Below are 26,418 nucleotides of genomic sequence, written 5' to 3' on the forward strand. Positions count from 1 at the left end.
CCTCTGAGGTGTGGACTCGAGTCATGTGACTTGGACTCGAATCAGACTCGAGTCATGAATTTGATGACTTCAGACTCGACTTGGACTTGCATAACAATGACTTTGTCCCACCTCTGAGGTGTGGACTCGAGTCATGTGACTTGGACTCGAGTCAGACTCGAGTCATGAATTTGATGACTTCAGACTCGACTTGGACTTGCATAACAATGACTTTGTCCCACCTCTGAGGTGTGGACTCGAGTCATGTGACTTGGACTCGAGTCAGACTCGAGTCATGAATTTGATGACTTCAGACTCGACTTGGACTTGCATAACAATGACTTTGTCCCACCTCTGAGGTGTGGACTCGAGTCATGTGACTTGGACTCGAGTCGGACTCGAGTCATGAATTTGATGACTTCAGACTCGACTTGGACTTGCATAACAATGACTTTGTCCCACCTCTGAGGTGTGGACTCGAGTCATGTGACTTGGACTCGAGTCGGACTCGAGTCATGAATTTGATGACTTCAGACTCGACTTGGACTTGCATAACAATGACTTTGTCCCACCTCTGTTGTGTACTGTACATACATGCAACTATACATGGAGGATAGAAAAGCAAGAGCAACATCACTTTGTAAAATAATTTCACCGATAAACATGTAAAGGGATCCGTGATGGACTTATGGCTGAAACAGTGAGTCATGTGCCCCTGACTTTCTCAGCGTCAATCCATTTATTTAAACTCAAAATATTTTTTTTAATTCATGCATGAAATGAACAACTTTCTTCTTCTTGGTTCTTTCGGTAAAGTCACGTAGAAGGAAAGTAATAAAATAATAAAAATAAAACATAATAAAATAAAATAAATATTATATTCTTTTATTATTATATTATATTATTATATATTTTATTTTATTATGTTTTATTTTTATTATTTTATTACTTTCCTTCTACGTGACTTTACCGAAAGAACCAAGAAGATGAATCCCTGCAGTCACGAAAGCTTTAAATCGAAATAGAACAACTTTCTGTTGCTATGATTACTCTTTGGTCGGTGCTCGTGCTGTTTGGGATCTTGTGAACACGGTTTGTGTCCTTCTAGGGTGACCAAGGAGAGGCCGGTGGACCAGGACAACCGGCTCCTCCGTTCTCAAAAGTGAGTCACAGTCTGTGCGCCAGGCCGCAAACAACCACATCCGCACAATCTCCAGGGCGCCGTGCCGCTGTAAAGCGCATTGGCGACTCTAATACGGGTAATTTTTACTTGTCTCTGCATACACTGTGCACACATGAGTACACACATGCATACAGACACCATTCACCACTAAGTGGTGGTGATGTGCATGTCACCGCAGCGCTTGTGGCATGCTAAATGCACCTTGAGGACACGTAAAATATTAAAGACTCGTTGACAAGATATCACGAGACTGACCCAGGTGTTAAGTGCTCACTGACTAGAATGACTGTCAAATGTACCAGCTGTGCTCCCTACTGTCCCATACTTTGCTGTGTTTTAGCTGCCCGGTGCTGCACTCGTTGTTGTGAGTGTCGCTCCTCCACTGTTTGTTGTTGTTGGAGGACGACTGCCTTCACTTTCCCAGTATCCTTCATGAGCCTCCTCCACAGAATCCGATCTTGACACCGCGTGTACCAATCATCAGAAATTTCAATCAGCTTTACATTCTCCTGAACCACATCAGGCCATCTATTTTCTACTCAATGCCATGCCCACTTAGCCCCTTTACCTCGCCAAATAAAAGCTCCTTCGGCATGCAGTGGCTAGGCATGCAGGCTATGTTACCCAGCCAATGCAGCCCAGCCTGCCGGAGAAGCTCACTTATGGAATTATGTGCAGATATTTCCAGGATCTGTGAGGTCCTCACACAATCCAGCCTGGTTAAACCCAGAATGGAGAGTAGACATGCGAGCATGAACGTTTGAAGCCGGAACAGCTGTTTTCTTTAAAGGGGATACACGTTTCTCAAGCATAGAGGTAAAAGGGCATTACTGTGTTTATACGCCAGGTAGTTTCCACACAGCACTATGCAGTCGATCAAAAGATAATGCTGCTCGATTGATGCAAATGTAAACCTCTGCTGCTAAACTGAAGTGAGCCATGAGCATGTTGCCCGAGTATGGGATCTCCTCCATTCTGATTTACAACTGTCACATGCACACACAGATATTCACACTTGTATGCACATGCACACACAATCACAACAACCACCGTTCGCTACTAAGTGCCGGTGACGTCACCACAACACTTGTGTGCACGCAAAAACAGACACAGCAAAGACAAATATCCCTCGTATAGCCTCTAAGAGACTGTTGGGGCAAGTGCTGTTAGCGAGCATCTATGAAAGCTGGCACGCCACACAGAGAGGGGTGGGTGGCCAGCACCATTCCCGGTTCGCATTTGTCTCCCTAGTGGCAATGTTTACACACCGCACCAGGTACTAATTTGAGGCTGAGTCGACCTAGAGGAGGCTCAGGTTCAGATAATCGTCACTAGTGTTGGCCATGAGCGGGAATCGAACTCGGGGTCGCCAGGTTCGTCGTGCAGTGTGCTAACCGCTACACTACCACTCCCCTACATGGGCACACACATACATACGTACATACATGCACATAGACGCAAATACAGAGACCTCTTGGATGTGTTTTTTTTTTGGCAGGATGCATGCTGGGTTGTCCCCCCAAACTCTTCCCTCCCACCTTTCCTCCTGCTTTCAAATCCTGTGTTGTCCTCCAGCAAGCTTTTCTGAAAATCGAAAAATCTTCATGGAGCGATATTTGTTTTCTTGTAATGCTGAAGATTGTTTGTGGCATGTCACATCACAGAGTGGTTCGAGAAATGTGTCCTGAACCCAGCGACCTGAACATGATTCCTGGGCACGGATAACATCAGTGGCGAGTGATATATGAGTCAGTCCTGTGACCCCCTTCACCAACCTGTACTGGCCAGCTTGGTGAAGTATGATCAGACCATCACCATGGCTGACGTGGTGTATGGAAGCCTTAATCCAATACTGGATTAACACAGGGATGGTGATATGTAAAAAAATAACGGAACAATAAAATATTCGATGATAAATACCAACTTATAATTTGCTAAGATACAGGTAAATATATGGATACCAGAAAATATGTGGGGTGTGTGTTGTACACCCCTGCCAATGCAATACCTTAATTTTGTATTTGACATTGAATATATATATTCGTCTATGGGGGACAGGTTGACAAATTGAGATGGTAAATTATACTTTGGTATAGCCATAGCGATATCCCCCTGAGCCACAGAGCAATCCTGCATTGCAAGAATGTCGATCCACTGAATGTTATAATGTGGTAGCATGAAGGCACTGGTATCATTCTAAGAGCATGCAAAAAAACACAACTGTTTTAATATTTTGCATACATCTAACCCAGATTCACCAGATCTCATGACATTTTAATGCAAGTGGATGACGCACACGCATGGCACAAAACACCAGTTAATCCAGATGCAGATTCCATTAAAATTGCATTTTACGGTTATGCTTCAGTGCACTTAACAAAAATTTTAAACATAACCATAGGTAGCATCGACTCGTGTTAACAAATCTTCGCATTGCCCTAACCTTGTCGTCACATCGCTGTAGACTAGTCGGCTCATTTTGCGCCCACACTTTGCACGTTAACTTGTCGCACGACAGTTAACATATCTTCGGATGAATTACTAGTTATAGATTCAGGACATTTGAGGTCATTATGGCAAAATCATTATCCGTGGGGACAGGCATGCTTTCTAATTGACATTTTGAAGATGACTCTTAAAACTGAACATGGTGGTAAATGACCTCATAGTGCTGGGAAGGTTGTTCCTTCAGAGCTATAGATTTCCTCTGGCACTATTCAGCAGCCATTGAACTATATTGGCAATCTAAAGGTTACATATGGAGCTCACTCTACAAGCCTTGCAAGTGAGACCAATATAATCAAACTGTACCAGATAATAACAAAGAATGTCTTCTCACTTCCCTTGTCCACACCGCATTGGCTTTAAAGTCTTATGAGTATTATTGTCATGTAATTAATTTATGTAGGCATGCATATGTAGCCATTTAAATGTCCACATATAAAATGTGTATAATATGGATAAGCGTAACAGTTGAAGTGGCTACATATATTGCATAGCTATTGTATTAAAAAATATATATTTATCAGCTATGCTCTTATATGCCTGAACATCGACATCCCAACTGCACGCTAATTTTTTGGGGGGGTATTTTACTTTGTGGTATGGTATTTTACTTTGTGGTATGGTGGAACCTTCGACACTTCACGTGACCTCAAGGTGCACCTAGCCTGGCACAAGCGCCCTAGTCCTGTCACCACCACATAGTGGTTATGTTTATGTTTGTCGTTGTGTGTCTCGAAGACAATGCATCGATTTATCTGTGCGTTCGAAAATACTCAATTAAACTTGAATTCCTTCGTCCTTCGTGGATAAATTACACCGACAATTTGACATCAATTGTTAAGCACACCAACAGACACAAATCCTGCCCTCTGTCCAATCAAATTTGCACATTACACAACGGTCAACCAAAGCAAAGGTTGTGGTAGTACTATGCATACTCCACATTATTTGCGTAGGTGTTTTAAAGGCGTGGAGATACACACGTAACTCATGTGACACTACCCTGCAGCCGATTTATAGCTCGTTTAAGTCTTCTTTACCCTCTTTCTTTGAATAGTTGCTTGGCACTTGGTTGCGAGTTTCCTTCGGATTTACAGCCAACCCGAGTATTCCCTACACCTGTTAATAATTAATCTCACAAATATAATAGGTCTCAGTACCTATAATTATTCATCGGTTATTCATAGAAATACATCACTCTGCATGGGATCTTGTCGGATTTCAGAAGCGATTCTATAATTTGGAAGTTATTCTGAGATCTGACAGCCTGACTAGAAATTGGATGGGATACTGTCTATGAATATCAGCTTTTGTCGTAGGCTTGGCTTGCGTGGTGCCTAAGGGATGGCAGAACAGCAATGAATGCTCGATTATATCAATGCAGAGCTTTGAGCACATCCCTGCACTCAAATAAAGTGGGTTTCTAGAGACACTGCCTGACTCCCACACACCAAACAATCATTCATCCATATGGCCAAAAAATCCCGACGATCAACCCGCCTGGAAATGTATATTGAAGCTAAATTAGGCCTTCCTGGGTAAATAAAGAACATCGCTGACTCCCCATGATTCGACGCGGTGTGGGAGAGGCCTTCATCAAGCGGTGGACTGGTTGGTCTTGGGTGGTGTCCAAAGGCTTCAACTTACGGGAGTGCAGGAGGGCATTGCGATGGAGAGTTTTGATTCAGTATTGCACAGAAAACATAAAACTGGCAACTCAAACAAAGGACTAAATACACGTATGGTTTGTGCGTGTGCGGCTATCGTATGGTGAATTTAGAAAACTCACCGGGCAAATGGGGCCAATTGGCAGACCTCTAGGGGATGAGACTGGCAAGGTACACAATGTGAGCCGATGTGAGGTGACTAGAGAGAACAGGGGGGTCAGGTGCACACGGTGTCCGTGTAGCAAACAAATACACTTGGGAGCACGAGCATTACACATAAGTGGCAATACTAGAAAAACACCAGCATCACACATTGGGTTTGCACACACCCACACTTTACATGCTTGCGCAGTAGTAAAATGTTTAAATGCAAAATAATAATAATAGGTTCCGTTTGGCTGTACAGTCTGTTGGGCGAGGTTTTTTATAGTTTAATGAATTGCCATTGATGAAGGTGGATGCTGCAATGCGATAATGGTTAGCAGCACGCTGGGTTTCGATCCAGAGGTCACCGGTTGAAATTCCCAGTGTGGCAGTTGAAACAATGGGGCAAGTTTCTTACATTCCCTTCCACCTCTTTCCACCCAGCAGTGTAATTGGGTCCACCGCTAGTCGATTGTATGGTCATGTGTGGTGAGGTAAAGTGTGGGTACATACACCTCTTCCAAGAGACCTGGCCAGTTTTGAAGAGTAGGCTCTCAAAAGCCCCTGCTATTGAAGGGCCTCATTGCAACGGCAGCATTAAAAGCAATTGCAGGTCTGGATGTTTACATTTGTAATCAATAGAGGTGGGATTCATTCCTTTAAATATAACACTTCTCGGAGGGCTGTGCTGTCATTCGAGTTGGGAACGGAATGGTGTATTGATTAATTGGCATATTTTTAGGATAAATACCATGAACAGTTTGTGTAAGAATACAATATTTTATATTCATATCCAGCACATTGTACATACTGTAACAGGTTCATTTGACCCACACCCCCCAATTGCTAGAGACCGCTACATTCACCACACTTTGAACAACGTAATCAATTTGTGCATCACATTGTGGTGCCTGACTTGTGACATCTAATTGAGTCACAAGGGGAAGGAGCATTGTTACACACCAAGTTAGCTTGCTAGACGCACCAACAGAAGGTGCGTCGGTTCAAATCCCAGGTGTATGTATGTATGTTGAACGTCTTTCACATCGTGCGTGCTAATCAGAGGTGGCTGTCAACTCAGCTTATTGTCCTTGCGGGGTCAGTTAAAATGAGTGATATTTTGTGGGAAGTCAACAGTGGTCATCTTATAATGGGGAGGCTCGCGCCCTGGAACAGGCACGTGGACATTCCACGAATCGATCAGAGCTTCTGATGAAGATGAGTTCTGCCCCAAATGCTCACTTGAAGCGGGGAGACACTGGATTATAAGTTAGCTGAGAGGGAGTGGGTCACAAAGCATCTGCATTGCAAATCGATGCATCTAACATCTCTAACGGTGGCTCCAGTCCAGGAATTTTATTTGGCTTTGTGCTTGCATCTTGTGAGGGAATGCGTTATTCATTGATCATACGTGATGTTGTGTAGAAAGCATCGGCTTTCCGGAGACCCTGATTGATTCACAACAAACAGTTAATGATTAGAAAGCCGAATGAAACGGTAATATTTACAGTGAATTTTATTTATTAAATAATCCCTCCCTGAGGTTCAAGATTTTCTTTTTTAAGGAGGATCATGCATGAGGATGCTGAACCAATTATTTGTTCAAAGAATGTTTTGCTCATAGGAGGAAACAGCAATGCCGGTAGAAATCCCATTTAGTTAAGGTCTGCATAGACAGGTTTGCAAACTCGCTTTCTGTGCTGCCATCTCCTGGCAGTACAGATCTGTATGTTCAACTATCCTTTGCTTCCAAAGCAGTGGGTTACAGGTTGCTATCAGAATGTTGTGATTCTTCAGTAGCCACACAATTAATTCTTTGTATGGAAAATTGAGTATTGCATCTGTTCTGTGAGGTACAGTATTTCTGAAGATACGTCTCATTACATGAAGAGCCTTCATAACTACACATGCATTGCCTTCAGTGAGCGTACACATAAATAAGAGGTTAACGCAAATACTGTAATAACACGGATCTTGTTAGCTGTCACTGTGAGGAAAGCAAGCTCTTCGTGTTTCAGTTGATTACCCTTCTTCAGGAAATATGGAGGTTTGCACACAGTCTTAAGTAATAGATTATGGTCAGTGGGTTTGAGCAGTCTGTGATGTAATTTTATGGACCATTTGGGGTGTAACGGGTCATGAACGTTCACTATGTTTGTACGCACACCTAGAGTTAGTATGCAGATTGTCTAAGAGAAGTGCAGAAGTTCAATCAATTTTCTCATTGGCCAAATGTGATTGTGTAATTAAACCGGCTGTATGAATAGGCCCTTTTCTTGGACAATGACTGCACAGCATATCCTGCATTGCTGTACGTGTGAATGAGGCTCTGTGGAATGGAAACTACTGTGATGATGAAAACAAAAACTGCATTTCTGAATTGGGAAACATCATGTCCTAACGTTTAAACAAGAGATATTCCGGCTATGCATGTATAGCTGAGGTTTTCCAGTCTTATATGTCTTGACTACAAGAATACTATCTCAGTTCCCTCTCAGCCCTCCACTTTGTAGAAATGTAAACAAGCATTTTGAGGGTGTTGTATCATACATAACAATGACAATCTATTACAACCGGTATATCGCACCATTCTCATAGAGCAAGGCTATCATGAAGGCTCTGATTTACAGACAGTCTGAAATAGTTTCACAGTCGGGAGCGATGTTGTTACATGTAATCCCAATTGAGAAATTACAAGCTGTTCTGTGTGGTTTGTTGGATATCCCTGTTCAAAATGTGGCCACTTTTCAAACAAACCCGAAAGTAAGTCACCCAAATCGGGATGTGACCCAATGTGACGACTGTGCACATGGCCTGAAATCCAGCACTGTGGAGGCAGCGAGGGGTTGACGGATCGCACAGACGTCTTGCGACTTGCCTTCCATCTATACGGGGATAGGGTGTTGCCCCCTCGTACTTGTCGGTTTTTTTTTCCGTGCGGTCTGATTTCCTCCAAACACGTACAAAATAACCGCTCATCGTTAATTGGCTGAAACACTTCTTAAAACGAAAAAGAGCCATACGACTCATTGCATCTCTCCTGGATAAATAAGTCAAACCTTTGCACACAAAGTACACTACAAAGTCTCTATAAATCCAGCATGGCCCATATGTGTTACGCACAGGTTTGCACTATGCAATGACATGCAACACTTTATTTACATACAATTTGAAAGCAAATATCTGCTTGATATGAACAATGGCGTTATTGTAAGCACTGCACATTAATCAAATGCTGTTTAAATGTTGGCGCTTTGAATTTTCACATTATTAGAAGGCCAAGGTCATAAGTAAATGGAAACATGAGTGCCATACAGTAATAATGTTTAATCAACTTAATGAAAAGCTAATAGTCCAAGTTCCAGTCAGATGGTGTCTTTTGTATGGGAAAATAAATGAGTCATCATGATCGCAAGTGAGATGCTTTGTTCATTGTGCATTTGTTGTGCTTTTTGATCACAAATGCGGACATCATGGCAGACTGAGTGACTTAGTTTGGCAGCTCGAAGTCAGTGTATTAATATGTGTAAAGTGCTTCTAGTCTGATACGGCCGTGATTATTTATGCTGAAGTGCCTACTAATAAAGAGGTGGTGAATGATAGCTTATTTTTTAAATCTTCACTATCAGCTAGGCATAGTGCATGTTAGGGACAGTTATTTAATTGCTTCATAAAGATGAAATTGTTTATATTGCACGAACAATAATCACTGACATTAATTATTGTGTTAATATTTTACAATTGTTGGATGCCATTTTTTCACTTAAAGTCATATTATTTTTTCTTGTCTATACCTTCGTTTTATTTTGTGGATCTGTCTATATCGTGTTGTAATTGTTTTATAAACTTTGTAACAAACGTCCCTATTTTACGAATTACAGATTGCTTGATGTGCTCATCGAGTTCTGAATAAAGTTTTTGTTTTTTTGTTTGTGACACAATACAAATTATGATATTTGTCAGACTTCAGTGGAACAAATATTACGACAAACCCACCAGCCAGGATATTGGTTTCATCCATTCAAAACAGAAAAGTATTGCACATGGCATGCTCATATCGTGCCAGGAATAAAATTAATTATTTGAGGGTGATAAAAGTAGGCCTCAAAATCTATAGCGAGAGAACTTGGCTCAGATCCAGGTGAAGGCCACTAAAAACGTTCCGCAAGTTTCAGAGACGTGATCACTTATTGAGCAGCAGTGTGGGTTTCATGAAAAAAAAGGCAATTAGTGCGTCGTCTGCGTTGGGATGATGCCATCGTATTTGGCCAGCATGAAAGAACGGGGCCAAATCATAAGTCAATTTGTGAACGCTATTTAAAGGCAGGCAAGAGTCCAATAGGACAGCCGGTCTCTTTTCAAGAAGGACCTGGACGAAGCTGTAGAAAGTATAACATTAAGTGCAGACGCAAAATATTGTAAATATAACATGATATATAAGCACGGAGAAACACGTTCAGATATTGTGCAGTGACACTATGAGAAAAATCTAACAAAAATCATAATCAAAATACTATATCTGTGCTACTAATTTTATGTAGCCAGCATCCTTGAGCGCCAAGACTATTATTCAGGAGGGTCCTGCATTGTGATGTTCGGCCAATTCCATAAATTAGTGTTTGGCATGTGGGAGGAAATTGTAGCGGCCAAAAAAAGAACTCCACCCATATCCATGTCACGCCTCAACCCCTCACGTCTACAAAACCTGCCAGGCCCTGATGGTAAACCATCCAAGTGCATGCATTTTTTATTATTATTTGGCTGCTATACATTTCCACATGTTGAGCCACTTCGTTGAGCTATCATTTGTGGCCAGGTTGTTTCTGTATAAGAAGCTAACAGCTCAGTGGGCTTTACCTGATAAAATATAAATAGTTTCGTTTTATTTAAAAACACATTTAGCGATTTGCTTACATTCCCTATACTTTGCATTCCTATTGTGTTTTGTATTGTTCGTTGTTATAACATTCTGACCTGCGCCGACTGGATATTTGTGAAAAAGAGCATTATCGCTCATCGGATTCCTCCAGCATAAATACAGGTTATGATTCTGAAGTACTCGCCAAGCTCATGCAAGCTTAGCATCAGAAATCTTATGAGATGAATGCATACTCATTTAGGATGACATCGAACATGTACAGATATTACAACTATAATAAGCCAAAAATGTGTGTGTCCCGCACGTGACGTCACTCGACATGAGGCCCACCCCCCCGCGTGACATCACTCCATATGAGGCCCACCCCCCTCATTAATATTCATGAGTGGGTGGATTTTTACATTAATGCAGAGGGAGGGTGAGCTGAATTAAATAATTCATTACGTAAAGTCGCTTCAAAAATGACGTTTCTTTACAGAAAGTGACGGTGAAAAAATTAACCCGTAAAAACAACGTTTTTCACTATAAATCCTTTCTATGCGTGGCATCGGTTTTATTTTATTATTCATTTCTGTTTTTCTTGAGTAAGAGTTTCATTTTTATCACATTGGTATTTTTAATTAAATATGAAAAAAAAATGCTAAAAAGTGGAAAATTTTGGACAAAAAATTTCACGAAAATAAATTGTCACGCACAACGAGTCTGTGTGCAAAATGTCAGCTCAATTGGAATTGGGTTAAAAAACGACCGAAAGATTTGCACGGTCGTAAGCACGCAAGCAAGCAAGCAAGTGAACTTAATATAAAGGATTTAAAAAACGACCGAAAGATTTGCACGGTCGTAAGCGCGCAAGCAAGCAAGCAAGTGAACTTAATATAAAGGATTTAAGAAGAAAAAAATCCTAAAAGTGTAAAATTTTGGAGAAAAAAAATTCACGAAAATAAATTGTCACGCACAACGAGTCTGTGTGCAAAATGTCAGCTCGATTGGATCACGGGAAGTGGGTTAAAAACGACTGAAAGATTTGCACGGTCGTAAGCGCGCAAGCAAGTGAACTTAATATAAAGGATTTAAAAAAGCTAGTAATGTATAATACATACACCAATAACATATGTAGGATGGATAACAACAGTAAAATTTCAAGTGTGTTGTTCGGAAAAAAGGAAGGAACCAGAAATAGAGGAAGAGCTAACAAAGAATGGCTTGACGACGTTATATATTGGTGCCAGAAAGATGTGCACTACTTGAGGCATATTGGCACAAGACAGAGGAAAGTGGAAACACATGATTATGGTGTAATGTCTTGCACTTAATTTCGCAATTGTTAATAATGCATAACAACTCAATTTGAGTCGTAACGAATCTTGGCAGGAACTGTTTCAGGACATACAGCTGGGAAGGTTTGAATCGTGGGCTTGGAAAGAGGGGTTTAAAATCAGGAAAAAAAGTGGTTAGTTACATTAATTGTTGCAATACACACCTGTAATCCATGGGTATCAAGGTGCCATAGCCTGGCTCACTAGGAGAGGGGGGTACAGTAAATTTGAACTCCATCTGTTCCATCTGTGTGGGATAGAGTGTTGCCCTCTCATTGCGTGGATGCTGTCTTTCTGCTTGTCAATGGTTCCTCGCACATCCGAGTCATTCTCCCTGTTCGAGAGTGAGCAAATACTGTGTTTATTGCAAGATTAAATTGTTATCATTAACTACAGTCCAGGGTGATCCATGTATATTTAACCTACCAAGTCATATAAAGTTCAGAAATAATACAATCATAGGTTGTGTCGAGGACTGTTCAGCGTGGCATCCTGTGTATGCCACACAATCTCCTCAGTTAATGTAGTTTTTATTATGTTTTTTCCCATAGTAATTAATCGAACGAAGTGTCACATATTCTTTGGTTTTTTCGGTAAAGTCACGTAGATAGTAAACAACAAAAAAACTCACGACGTTTCGATCGCAACACAAGCAGTCGAAATCTACGTGACTTTACCGAAAAAAACCAAAGAATATGAATTCCTGCAGTCACGAAAAAAAATTAAGTGTCACATATCTTCTTGGTTCTTTCGGTAAAGTCACGTAGAATTGAAATAATAAAATAATAAAAATAAAACATAATAAAATAATTAAAATTGCGTTGTGGCCGAAACTTGCATTGTGGCCGAAACGTTGTGAGAATTATTTTATTGTTTATTTTTATTATTTTATTATTTCAATTCTACGTGACTTTACCGAAAGAACCAAGAAGATGAATCCCTGTAGTCACGAAAGCTTTAAATCGAAATTTAAGTGTCACATAATTTGCGATACAATTTGTAATGACATTTCCTTTTGTGCCACACGCTGTGTTTGTAAAATGTACCACAGATCCGTGACTCCCCATCCATGCCACCACCGTCAACTGTAAGATACGGCAGCCATTGCTTTTACAATATTAAATCCACTGTTGAGAATTAATTAATACAGGATAATTAGAGAGCAGTGAGGTGTCTGTAAATGGATGACGCTGTATATAAACAGATGACTGCACTTGGTTTTATTCTGGCTGGGGTTTAAGCACTTGCTTGCCTGGCAGTCCTATAGCTCTTTGGATGTGGTTTGCGGCAAGTGGGAAGTGGCCAGAGAAAGTCGGGGCGGCATTATATTCTCGGCCAACAGATTACATGAGCAAACATTATAGAACACACTTTCTTCACGTGGTCTATTGAAATTTGGCAGAAGAATGCATTTTTAATCACACACGTTATACTATATGGCATGTAACCGAGTTAAGATGTACACCCACCAAAAGCAGCTTAAAATAAAAAAACAAGCACAAGGGACTGCAATTTTATTGTTTCGCTTGTGGCATGTTGATAACCCAATTAGACTGAAGTGCATTTTGAAAGGTTCAAAGAATGTACATTTGCACTCAGCAACAAGGTCTTGCATATTCTTGGTTCTTTCGGTAAAGTCACGTAGAAGGGAAATAATAAAAATATAAAAAAATTAAATTCTCACGACGCTTCGACTGCAACACATGCAATCATCATCACACCTGGACTTCACACATGATGATGATTGCGTGTGTTGCAGTCGAAACGTCGTGAGAATTTTTTCTATTTTTATTATTTCCCTTCTACGTGACTTTACCGAAAGAACCAAGAACATGAATCCCTGTATTCACGAAAGCTTTAAATCAAAGGTCTTGCATGTTATTGTTTACAAATATATATTATTTGTTTGTGAGTCACTAAAAATCCAGTTTTGGAAGGGATTTTTTTTCCAACTCAGTTTAATTTTGTGTTGTTTACCTTTTTTTTTCCCAGGGATCTGCCAGACCACCCAATGTCCCTGGAGGAAGTGTAAGTAATAATAATAATTTTGAACGTAATTATTTTTACCATCATCAGACAATCACAGTAAATGTAACACGGATACTTTCCGTGAACAAATATTATAATTTATTCATAATTAACTTTTTCGGTCAGATCACATAAATAAAATGTGAGTCGTATACCTTCTTCCACCAGACAGCCAATTAATAAAGTTGTCGCGTGAACAAACGTGCCTATTCATTACTGCTTCAACAAGAAATGTGCAATACACCGTTTAGAGCAATCTCACAACGTTTAAATGGGTGTGGCGGTTCGCTCATGTAATTTATCGTAAGATAAAATAACATGATTTATGTCAATACATTCATCATAAGTAGCACTTCCTGCCACTCCCTGCTCCCTTGTGAATGCACATTGATGACATCATACACCCGATTTAAGGCCCAAGAAAGGAGGACATTTTCGCAACTCTGGCTCCTGCCTGATGATGCTGGTTGTAATGAAATGTTGTGCCCATTTAAATGTTGTCAGATTGTGTTCTCACACACCGGTAAGCTGAAACAAGTATGTATTGCTATGTTTGTTCAAGTGAAGACTTTATTAATCGGCTGTGTCGGATGGAGGAGGGTTTTATGACATACAAAAAAATGGTATGAATCACAATCATAGCAGTATGCCAGTTCTATTTTCAAATCATAATAGCATTTTCAACAAACTATTGCAAAATTATGCTGTTGCTCTGTTAAACATAATATTTCACGTAGCCACATTTTCGTCCTTGTTTTACCAAAATGTATTGTTAAATGAACGCAATAATTAGATTAGAAATGCAAAAGATTTTTCAGAAGCACAACATAAAATGAGTGCGTGGTATGTTGAGATGATATCATCGTTTGTGTGCACATAGCCTCATGACAGCCACCAGCTCAAAATAGCTGAGAATTTTTTTTTTAAGCAAAAGTGGGAAATTACAATAACTGCATACCGGTGTAATTATCTTTGGGACTCATCTGTACAGTATAGCCATGCTTGCATTCTGCTGTTAATCCGGTTATTATAAATTATGAATTTAAAAAACTTTGCCTGAAGGAAACCTCACTGATTCAAGGTTTTATAAAATACAGGTCCTGGCTTGGGATGGTAGGTTAATACATTCTCAAATATATTCTTGGGTCTTTCGGTAAAGTCACGTACATAGGTTCAAAGAAAATAACCAATAATAACCAAAAACTACGACGTTTCGATCGCAACACAAGCGGTCGTCTTTAGGAAAAGGGGGGTTAGCTTCCAAGGCAAACTGTCTATAAGGGTTTGAAATGGGCGTCGCCCAATTGTCAGCAGCAAATGAAAATGTAAGTGGTGAACAGCCAACCCGACGGTGGTTGGTTTTCCACCAATCAAAGGGCTGCCAGGTGAAAATGTGCATGTTAAAGAGAGATTAGCAAGTTAATGGAAGATCGCAGCGCCGCAACCAAGGGGTCTGCGTACGAAGTGACTGTGAAGAAGCACAAGTTTGAAATAGGCGTAAAGCACAACTAACATCGGAAGGTAGTAGAATGGGAACATCATAGCCAGTTATGACTTAAACTGGTTGATAACGTCCTTCCAATGATTGCTCAGTTTATACCCATCTTCTCGGTTGAAATTGTGTCTGTGTCTATATATATATGGATCGAAATTGATTTCTCTAAGACGAAGGTGCTTTGCAAGCCCACTGGCTATCAACAAAGATTAGTTCATGAAGCCATCCATATATATGGACACAGACACAATTTAAACCGAGAAGATGGATACAAACTGAGTAATCAATGGAAGGATGTTATCAACCAGTTTAAGTCATAATTGGCTATGATGTTCCCATCCGACCACCTTCCGATGTTAGTTGTGCTTTACGCCCATTTCAAACTTGTGCTTTCACAATCACTTTGCGTGCCGACCCCTTGGTTGCGGCTCTGAGATCTCCCATTAACTTGCTAATCTCTCTTTAACATGCTAATTTTCACCTGGCAGCCCTTTGATTGGTGGAAAACTAAACACGGTCAGGTTGGCTGCCCACCACTTACATTATCATTGGCTGCTGAGATTTGGGCTACGCCCATTTCAAACCCTTATAAACAGTTTGCCTTGGAAGCTAACCCCCTTTTCCTGAACACGACCGCTTGTGTTGCGATCGAAACGTCGTAGTTTTCTGTAATTTTTTTTATTCTTTTCTTTGAACCTATGTACGTCACTTTACCGAAAGACCCAAAAGTATTAATTCCTGCAGTCTCGAATATATGTTTGGTTTCCATAAGGAAACCATTGTGTGCAATTGAATATTTATGATGTTTTATTTTTCCCTGTAACAATGTTGCAAAGTAACCTTTGATCATTTTATTTTTTAAATAAAAATGTATAACACGTTGAACCTTTAAATAAATATAAGAAATGCCATATTAAATCACATATATTGCTCTTGTTAATAGTTCACATTTGTGATATGTATTTGAAAGTGTCTTTGTTATTATTAAATGTCGAAGTCTAGTGTCAATGCCCAGTATATCTAAAGGATTAATTGTCTTCTGCTTTTTGAAACCACATATCTTCTTTAGATATGTGAAATGCATATCTCGATGCTTGGCGGCATTTAATGATGCATTTGTGACAGTCTTGTGTAAACTTTTATCGCAGAGATATCCAGTCACCAAAGGCCCACCTGCTTTTCCTGATCTCTCTGGGGCAGGGGTATGTTGTGCCTCTTAAAGGTTGTATGAATAACATTTTGTGTTAAGTCATGATGCCGTGAAATTTTACAATATTTATTAAGCACTGTCATGGCACGTTGTGGATTATAGCAATCATAACAATAAAACAATAAAATCACGAGGTCTGTTTCACCGTGCAAAAATAAAACAACATTTTAGTCTCTCAGCCAATGTGACAACTGCTCAAATCTATTACAGTCGGATTTCTTTGAGCAAACTAAATGTGGACCAGTTTTGAGTCTACTCATTTCATCAGCAGACCGTGTCCTGTTAAACCAAAGGTGCTGTGATTGGCTATTATTTCAGACAAGTCATCCATGAATACCAAGGGCTCCACTCTGCACAATGCAGCAACGTTGTGCCCGGTATATGATTTGTTAGAATGGTGGACTTTGAGGAATTAAATTATGCATGACAACATACACTTTTACTTCAGCAGCCATTACATGGGATTTTGTGCAGTTTTGCTGTCTGCATTTAACAAGTCCCACTGTATATTGGTGGACGGCAATGTTGCCTAACACCAGGTAACCCAAGTAAGGTTTTTGTTTCGTAGGCCTCACTCTAATCATGAAGTCTCTGAAAGTTTTATTTGGTTCTAGAGTTTGCCTGGTACAGTAACAACAACAACATTCTGCTGAAGAATAACATTTCTTTATTAGGCACCATAGGCTGATGGACTAAAATGTTGTTTTGATTTTAACGTATAATAATCACAATTAATATCACTATTATTGTTATTAACGCAGCACTCTGTTTTAATTATTAACATAGAATTAAAAAAAACAATAACAATCACAGCAACGTTGTACATCTGAGTGTGTATATTATCACACACACTCAAGAAAACCAAATTAAGGTGTCGTTACTTGCATTCCTGTATTTGTCATGTTTTTTTCCCAGGGTGTTCTGAATGGGTTTCCTGGCTTGGCCGGGAATTCTGGGCAGAGAGTAAGTTTAATTCAACATTATTGCAGTACCTAAAAAAGAAAATGTCGACATTTAGCTTCATATTGTATTATAGTTGCATCATTTATCGTTATTGTTGTTAGCTTTGTGTTTTATTAAAAAAATACTTTTCTAAATTACAAACTGTGATAAATAAAATGCGTATGTTAAATTCAAAAATGCATTAATGGCAGTAACTGCCATTCTACCCGAGGCGGCGTGGAGGCAGACCATGGTGCACATGGTAAACATGCACATTCATTGTTGAGTGCGGGGCCGTGTGCCACTAATCCAGCTACTTGAATGTAAATCTAACATAGGTGAAACCATCATGTGTATACATTTCTCACCAACAGGGAACATAGCACCTGCAGGAGGCAGTGGAGACAGTAGGTTTTTGACCTGTGTGTGCAGTTTCGGCATTCTTTCTTCACATTATGGTTTCACCTCTATGAGATGTGCAAATCCTACATTAAAGTGGCTGCATTACTGGCATACGACCCTACACTCACAAAAATATGCGCATGTTGTGCATGTCTTTGAGTGCCTGACATCAATTAGGGTTAAGTGTCAGTCCCCGACATCAGTTATTTGAGGGGTTAGTTATTTATTTCTGAGAACATTGTATTTGTATTTTTTGTCTTATGCAAGAATACTTTGAAAACAATAAACATCCCAAGCAGGACATGAATAGAAATTAGTATTAAGATCAGTGATGGTTTTCTCTGTAAATATATATCATCAAGATGGCAATATGAAATTGTTTATTTTCTTGTTGAGTGTGGGGTTTATGACCACTAAGCGCATTATTTTGAACGTTTTCTGCATTTTGTGACTTTTGGAAATTCATATAAAAAAAACTTTCAAGAAGTATTCTTCATATCCTGGGGTTGATAAAATACATTTGGAGAAAAAACATCTTATTGTAAGTCTGGCCTCCCCCTTGTTGGACAGGTGTAGGGTTTGACGATTTATGATTAATATTTCGCAGGTCCTATGTTAACAGTGACTTTCCACCCTCGGAGTTTCTGATGCTGCGTGCTTTGATGTGGGTCTGTCAATGGTCAGTGTTCACTCTTGGTAGGGCTCAGGTTATAACTCAGCCTTTTTATCCCACTAATTTCACATTGGGACTTTGCGTCCAAAAAGGAGCCATGTGATGCCATGAATCCCAAGTGGCCCTCAGTCCAATAGAAACTGGTAATGGAATTCTGGGTCTTATCACGTTGGCTGTTTCATTTGCTGAAAGTCTCCTGTACTTTGTTGAAGGAAATATGACTTTGGCTGCAAAACTATAAACATGACCTATACCATCCTGAATAGTTTAAAAGTTTGGAGATAAATTATATTTGTATTGATGCAAGCTGATTTGACTCAACACTTGTGAAAAATTGTAAAAAATACATCAAATTGGGACAAAAAATTAAATACTTCCTTTAAAAAAAAGCTTTAAAATGCATACTGTATTCATGTTCGTACATGTTTGTATGGTGTAATTGAGAATGAGATGTTCCATCTTGAGGGATTTTCCAGGTGAAATGTTTAATAAAATAGTTTTTAGCAAAAATCAAAGCAAATGTAAAAAATCTTGCAAAAATGTATAATGTATGATATATGCTAATGTAATATTACCATCTGGACATTATTATATTAATGGCATACATAACATGCAAATGTTGCTCAAATAGCTTTCCATGGTGCTACATATAGGCTAGCGCGACATTTATTTCCTCACAATTTTTAGTGAGATATCTGACGTCTCTCGATTTAAAGCTTTCGTGACTGCAGGGATTCATCTTCTTGGTTCTTTCGGTAAAGTCACGTAGAAGGGAAGTAATAAAATAATAAAATAAAAACCCCGCCCACCTCCCACGCATTTCACAATTAGCACTATTCGCATTCCTGCTAAATTCCTCTTCAAATGAAAATTATTTTGTCAAGGCTCTCTTCCTCCTCCCTCACAGCTTAAATAGACACTCCAAGCCTAAGACGTGTCATTTAGACTGTCTTATCGACAGACATGTTCTTCACCTGAGGACGGCTGCTTGCGTTGTGGCCGAAACGTCGTGAGAATTATTTTATTATGTTTTATTTTTATTATTTTATTACTTCCCTTCTACGTGACTTTACCGAAAGAACCAAGAAGATCTGACGTCTCATTTAGATTGTGAACTGCATCATGCCAATGTACTTTATTGTAATAATCTGTCATGAAAATAGAATTGTATTTATGGTGTTGCATTGAGTGTGTCAGAGATGTAAGGAGGAAAAAAGGTCGTATTTAATGTTTAAGTTTTAATATCAAAGGAGGACTCCAACTTTATTGAGCTAGGAATAATACTGATCTCCCATTTATAGTTCTGAGTCAATGTTGGAAATTCCACATTTCTATGGTTGTGGCTGGGGTCTTCACTTTAGACAAACACTTTTGAATTTCCAACAAAGTGATCCTCATTTCATCAATGCATGGTTGAGTCGACCCCGAACTGGGATTTTTATTTTCAACCGTCTGATCGCGAGCTGTTCACTCTATCACTGCGGTACCCTGCCAAATGGAAAAGGTGTTTACTAAATACATAATTAGAATACACTGCTAAGAATATGGCAGTGTGAATCTACTAGTCTTAGTTTGGATAAATGTGTAATGACAATAGAGTCGTCTTTACATATGTGTAAAAAGTCAACTGTGTTTCTACATGTGGTTTGGGCGAAATTTAAAATATGGCATTTGGTACATTAAAATATGCATGGAAATATAACCTCCAGGAAGCTGTGAGATCACGCTGTGTTCTTGGAACAGAATGTGCGATGTGGATATGTTATAGGAAGCCTGAGGGTGCCAGTGGGTGGTCTGGACGTTATGTAGCCTTTATACTACTGAAGTCAAAAGCATATGTTGACCATCAATTTACTTTATTTTCGATGAGCCTAGTGAGATAGGGTTGATTCGTTTACATTTGCTTAAACGGGGATATCTAATGTTCGTAGCGAGAGTTATTATTACATTTTCTACACCGACTTATTTTGTATCGCTCTGTTTTGTGTTATATGAGTCCAATTTGTTAGACATTTATTTACGATGATACACTGCCTACCACACAGCGTGTGAATACATGAATCACAATAATAGTCCTCGCATAAATTTAGTAGGAGTTAATCGGGTGTTTGTGTCTGCAAATTTAAACACTTTACTTTATTCCAGAAACCTGAGTTTACATTTTCAACCATGGAAGAAAAAAACAGTGGCATGTATTGTGAACCTTGCTCGTCACTCTCCGCTAACCAAACAGGCTTCCACGCAGACTGCTTTATCGGGCAGTGATGATAGCCAGCGATGATAGGCAGTCCGTAATCGATGCTCAGTTACGGGTGCTATACTGTACACCAACCAACCTCTCTGATTTTTCTAATTTTTATAACTGATTATAATCGATTCCCTGGCATCAGTTATAAAAAATATATAACTGATAATTATCAAACTCAACATACAGTTATAATTTTTGCCAGTTTCGTTTCAAATGCCATACAAAAGAGAGACAATATGTGCTTAACAGGTGACTATGCCATGCAATGGGGGGGGGGTGTGTGTTTTTCTTTGCCACAATGTACTCCTGTTCTGCTATTGGCACCACGTCGTGAGAAGTAAACATCATTCGGAAATCACATGGAGCAGAAAAAACATGAATAAGAAAAACATCTTCAAGTGGCTTTTTTATCCTCTACCATAATCGGGAGAGCACTTCCCCACAGGCTCTGTGTTATGAGATTGCAGCACGACATTCAAAGCAATATTGGTATTTGTTTATTCTCGGCTCTGAACTGTTGGCCAACTAAAGTGCAAAACCACATTTAATTCAGTTTAATCACTGGATTTTAACCCACGATCTCAGCAGTGACAGCTTATGTCGCAAGGTATATATTAAAAGTGGCTAATAAATAATACCCCCCACCCCCGCTTGATTAATTTGCAACGGCAAAAATTTACTGCTGAAAACTGTAAATGGCTCCAGTGTTCAGGTCATGCCGGTAATTAGCAGCAGAAGTCAACGTCACATCACTGCATGCAAGCCAATTGCAGTGGGCTCCTGAGCAGTAAGCTGAACGTAAAAGTGGTATAATATTTTATTGTTACAAACATCACATTTTCAATGTTTGGCATCTGAAATGGAATCTGCCTCATCGTTCTAGAACTTCTACACTTACTTCTCTGACCTCTGATTCAGCTGGTTACCTTGTAGGTTGTATTTGATTAACTCTTACCCAAAAGTTATTCCAATTGAACACACCATATATATTTTTCAAGTGTAAACTCACATATGTTTTATACAATCAACATATCTTTGATTGTTATATTTATTATAAGTGGATATATGCGACTATCCATTCATTACATACTCTTTGATTCTTTCGGTAAAGTCACGTAGGTAGAAATAACACGAAAGAAATCACGACGTTTCGAGAGCAACACAAGCCATCGTCTTCAGGTGAAAATCACGATAGCCGCCATGTCTGATGCGAGCAGCACGATGTCACAAGGCAGCAGACATGGCGGCTATCGTGAATTCACCTAAAGACGATGGCTTGTGTTGCTATCGAAACGTCGAGATTTATTTTGTGTTATTTCTAACTACGTGACTTTACCGAACGAATGGATTCCTGCAGTTGCGAAAGCTTCAAATCAAGATTATCCATGTATTATTACAGAGTAATACAATATTTGTTAAAGCTATTGGCCTTGATAGGCTTGACATTTATATCATAAGCAGTACAGTTTCATCGGTTTTGCAAGCTCTAGTTAATTGCTATTTTTCTAGACTTAGATTACGAGAAAATTACATTCCACTTTGAAGTGATAGTTACGTTTCTCTGTCGATGGTTTAGTTATTGTATGCGAAGATCGATCTGAAACTCCGCATAAACAATTCAACCTGCGCTGCTGTAAATGTGTTCTGCATTGTGCAATCCCCTTTGCAACCATTTGTCTAAAACTTTAAGAGATGCAGGATCATCCAGAGGTTGGTTTAGCAATTGTATATATTTCAAGGTGAGGTCATTTTACGTTAGGACGTTTCACAACACGTTTGTCAAAGGTAATTTTGCTGAACTGCTGTCCATTAAGTTAAAATGTGACCTGTGGCTTTAAAAGCCTACTGAGGTCTGATAAACTGGACATTTTTTTTAGCATGGTTATGGGTTTTACAGATATTCATGTTAGGTTAATTGTGTATATATTTGTTAAACTTCTCTCCACATCATTTCCTCACAGGTGCTCCCGTGGTGTAATGGTTAGCACACTGGCCTTACAATCTAGAGGGCTGTGCATCAAGCAGTGTACATGGCTACACCACAGCTGATGGGGTAAAGTGTGGCTACTCACATCCCTTCAGCAGAGTCTGCTCATTGGAGGAAAATAGACCAATCACCGGGCTGTTCTAGAACTCCCTTGAGTGGAAGCCCTTCTGCCAGCAGTGGCATGAGCAGGAAATTGCAAGGCTGCATCTTTAACCTCCTTGTCATGAATTTGATTAAGCTAGCTGGGCGGCCCATGGAGCTCATAATTAGTGTCCCTAAACCAATGAATCTCATCATATTTGAATCTAAGTGGTCAAGAGTATTATTTGATAGTCCCAGGCTTTTCAACAGTAATCATTGCTTTCTGAGGCACTAAAATTGCATGCCCAAAAAATATTGCTACCCTAAAAAAAAACACTACAAATTGCGTGCGTTTTTTATTGTAAGTATCACGTATGTTTGTGCAGTGTGTGTGTACGTTAAGCCCACGGTCCAGTGGTGAGCACATTGCTCTACGAACAGACTGCACAAAATCAGAAACCTGGCTGTAAATAATATCAGTGTCACGTGATATTAGATCATCTCTCTGGCCTTGCCTAGTTTGACTCAACCTTAATTGAGTACGTTTCAGTGCGGCTTGTAACTATAAAGTACTGCGCAGACAAGGGTGGCCAGATTGTGGTGCTCACCACACCACCCCTTTGTCCCTTTGTATACCATGCGGCTTTCATAGGTGCTCACTCACAGTAATTGCCCAAATAGACTATATAACTATATAAGGGATCTTCATCTATTTTACGTTGCGATTTGATTCGCGTGTGTGTGTGCTAGGAGCAGAAGTGTAATGGTTAGCACACTGCGCTACGAACCCGGCGACCCAATTTCTATTCCCGCTCACGGCCAACGCCAGTGACGATTATCTGAACCAGTGCTGGGCCATTTCTTGGTCGACTCAGCCTAAAATTAGTATCTGGTGTGATGTGTGCCCCAACAGTCTGTTAAGGCTATACGTGGATATTTTTGTTTTTATGTGTGTATAATGCTCAATACAACGAGCAGAACGTGGGGTAGCTAAACCACAGCAAGCTGGCACAGTGAGGAGTACAGGTTGGGCACCTGCCAGCCATCTCAGTCAACCATTGGCACCTGAGTCTGTACCGTCACCAGCCACCAAGCTTTCCACACTTCATGAGGCCTCGATGTGCATTTAGCCTGACACAAGCGCCGTGGTGATGTAACTGCCACTTGGTTTGCGAATTACATATTTTGTTGTGCATGTGTATGTACGTGTGAATGCATTTGCGTGCTTGTGCATAGTCTACATTGAAATGTATTCATATGACAGTGGCTCTTTATCTGACCAGGTTACAAAAGACAAGGCACAGTGAAAACATATCAACACACGGTGTACTTAACACATTCCCAATTTTCGTTTGCGAAGTGTTTTGTCGCTGCATTTTTCCAGCATTGTCGTTTTAAATCGAAAGACCCACTTATAAATGTGAGTTCACAATTCCATTCATTCGATAGAAAAGGCATTCTTGACAGGTTTAGAAATGTGGAATTACTGACACAAGGAGGCTTGCATCATTAAATTCATGTTTGGGATAAAATAAATAATGTAGATTTATAACTCCATAATGTATACTCGTGTATACTCTTTGGTCTTTCGGTAAAGTCACGTAGACCTACGTGACTTTGCCGAAAGACCCAACGAGTATGAATTCCTGCAGTCACGAAAGCTTTAAATCAAGATCCATAATGTATGCTAATATATTTTCAGTCGTGGCTGATTTTCCCATTGGAATGGTAAATCACAAGCATCCAAGCTCAAGAAATTGCATGAATTATGCCTCTGCACAAGCAGTAAGGAACTACCGGGTGTCATAGTAATGTAGTGGTGTTATTTCACGCGGACCACTTTTTTATTTATCCTGTGTCACTTTTATTCGAGCAGGACTCCTCGCGTTCAACACCACATAACTCCTTCGCTACTCTCCCACTTGCGCCGCTCGCCTGCTTCGCTCACTCCGCTCTCTCTCCCAGCCTCTCCACTGCTGGCCTATTACTACACACTCTGGTAGCTTCCCACCATACACTCTGCTAGCCTCTCTACTGCTGGCCTATTACTACACACTCTGGTAGCTTCCCACCATACACTCTGCTAGCCTCTCCACTGCTGGCCTATTACTACACACTCTGGTAGCTTCCCACCATACACTCTGCTAGCCTCTCCACTGCTGGCCTATTACTACACACTCTGGTAGCTTCCCACCATACACTCTACTAGCCTCTCCACTGCTGGCCTATTACTACACACTCTGGTAGTTTCCCACCATACACTCTGCTAGCCTATTACTACACACTCTGGTAGCTTCCCACCATACACTCTGCTCGCCTCTCCACTGCTGGCCTATTACTACACACTCTGGTAGCTTCCCACCATACACTCTGCTCGCCTCTCCACTGCTGGCCTATTACTACACACTCTGGTAGCTTCCCACCATACACTCTGCTCGCCTCTCCACTGCTGGCCTATTACTACACACTCTGGTAGCTTCCCACCATACACTCTGCTAGCCTATTACTACACACTCTGGTAGCTTCCCACCATACACTCTGCTCGCCTCTCCACTGCTAGCCTATTACTACACACTCTGCTAGCCTCTCCACTGCTAGCCTATTACTATAGATTCTGCTAGATTCTCTACTGCTAGCCTTCGCGCACTCACACTTAGGATTCCGCTAGCCACTCTACTGCTAGCCTCTCTACTGCTAGCCTCTCTACCGCTAGCCTCTCTACCGCTAGCCTCTCTACCGCTAGCCACTCTACCGCTAGCCTCTCTACCGCTAGCCTCTCTACCGCTAGCCTCTCTAACGCTCGCCTCTCTACCGCTAGCCACTCTACCGCTAGCCACTCTACCGCTAGCCTCTCTACCGCTAGCCTCTCTACCGCTAGCCTGTCTACCGCTAGCCTCTCTACCGCTAGCCTCTCCACCGCTAGCCTCTCCACCGCTAGCCTCTCCACCGCTAGCTTCTCCACCGCTAGCCTCTCCACCGCTAGCCTCTCTACCGCTAGCCTCTCTACCGCTAGCTTCTCTACCGCTAGCCTCTCTACCGCTAGCCTCTCTACCGCTAGCCTCTCCACCGCTAGCTTCTCCACCGCTAGCCTCTCTACCGCTAGCCTCTCTACCGCTAGCCTCTCTACCGCTCGCCTCTCTACCGCTAGCCTCTCTACCGCTAGCCTCTCTACCGCTAGCCACTCTACCGCTAGCCACTCTACCGCTAGCCTCTCCACCGCTAGCCTCTCCACCGCTAGCCTCTCCACCGCTAGCCTCTCCACCGCTAGCCTCTCTACCGCTAGCCTCTCTACCGCTAGCCTCTCTACCGCTAGCCTCTCTACCGCTAGCCTCTCTACCGCTAGCCTCTCTACCGCTAGCCTCTCTACCGCTAGCCTCTCTACCGCTAGCCTCTCTACCGCTAGCCTCTCCACCGCTAGCCTCTCTACCGCTAGCCTCTCTACCGCTAGCCTCTCTACCGCTAGCCACTCTACCGCTAGCCTCTCTACCGCTAGCCTCTCTACCGCTAGCCTCTCTACCGCTAGCCTCTCTACCGCTAGCCTCTCTACCGCTAGCCTCTCTACCGCTAGCCTCTCTACCGCTAGCCTCTCTACCGCTAGCCTCTCTACCGCTAGCCTCTCTACCGCTAGCCTCTCTACCGCTAGCCTCTCTACCGCTAGCCTCTCTACCGCTAGCTTCTC

At 40.9% G+C, this 26,418-nt stretch overlaps 1 protein-coding gene across 5 annotated transcripts in view; it reads left to right on the forward strand.

The window, feature by feature from the left end:
- Positions 1 to 26,418, forward strand: part of LOC133349228 (collagen alpha-1(I) chain-like) — a 177,583-nt gene that overhangs the window by 66,833 nt on the left and 84,332 nt on the right. For 2 of the 5 annotated variants that reach the window (XM_061562546.1, XM_061562548.1), the window contains exons 13-17: positions 1,088 to 1,141; positions 12,725 to 12,760; positions 13,666 to 13,701; positions 16,345 to 16,398; positions 17,322 to 17,369. In XM_061562546.1, coding sequence (XP_061418530.1) covers positions 1,088 to 1,141; positions 12,725 to 12,760; positions 13,666 to 13,701; positions 16,345 to 16,398; positions 17,322 to 17,369 — 228 coding nt within the window. The remainder of the gene's footprint in view (positions 1 to 1,087; positions 1,142 to 12,724; positions 12,761 to 13,665; positions 13,702 to 16,344; positions 16,399 to 17,321; positions 17,370 to 26,418) is intronic. The other 3 variants (XM_061562547.1, XM_061562549.1, XM_061562551.1) reach the window with 3 other exon arrangements.

This window comes from Lethenteron reissneri, chromosome 29 (assembly GCF_015708825.2).
Source record: "Lethenteron reissneri isolate LAM-NWPU_2019-01 chromosome 29, ASM1570882v1, whole genome shotgun sequence".
Lineage (NCBI taxonomy): Eukaryota > Metazoa > Chordata > Hyperoartia > Petromyzontiformes > Petromyzontidae > Lethenteron > Lethenteron reissneri.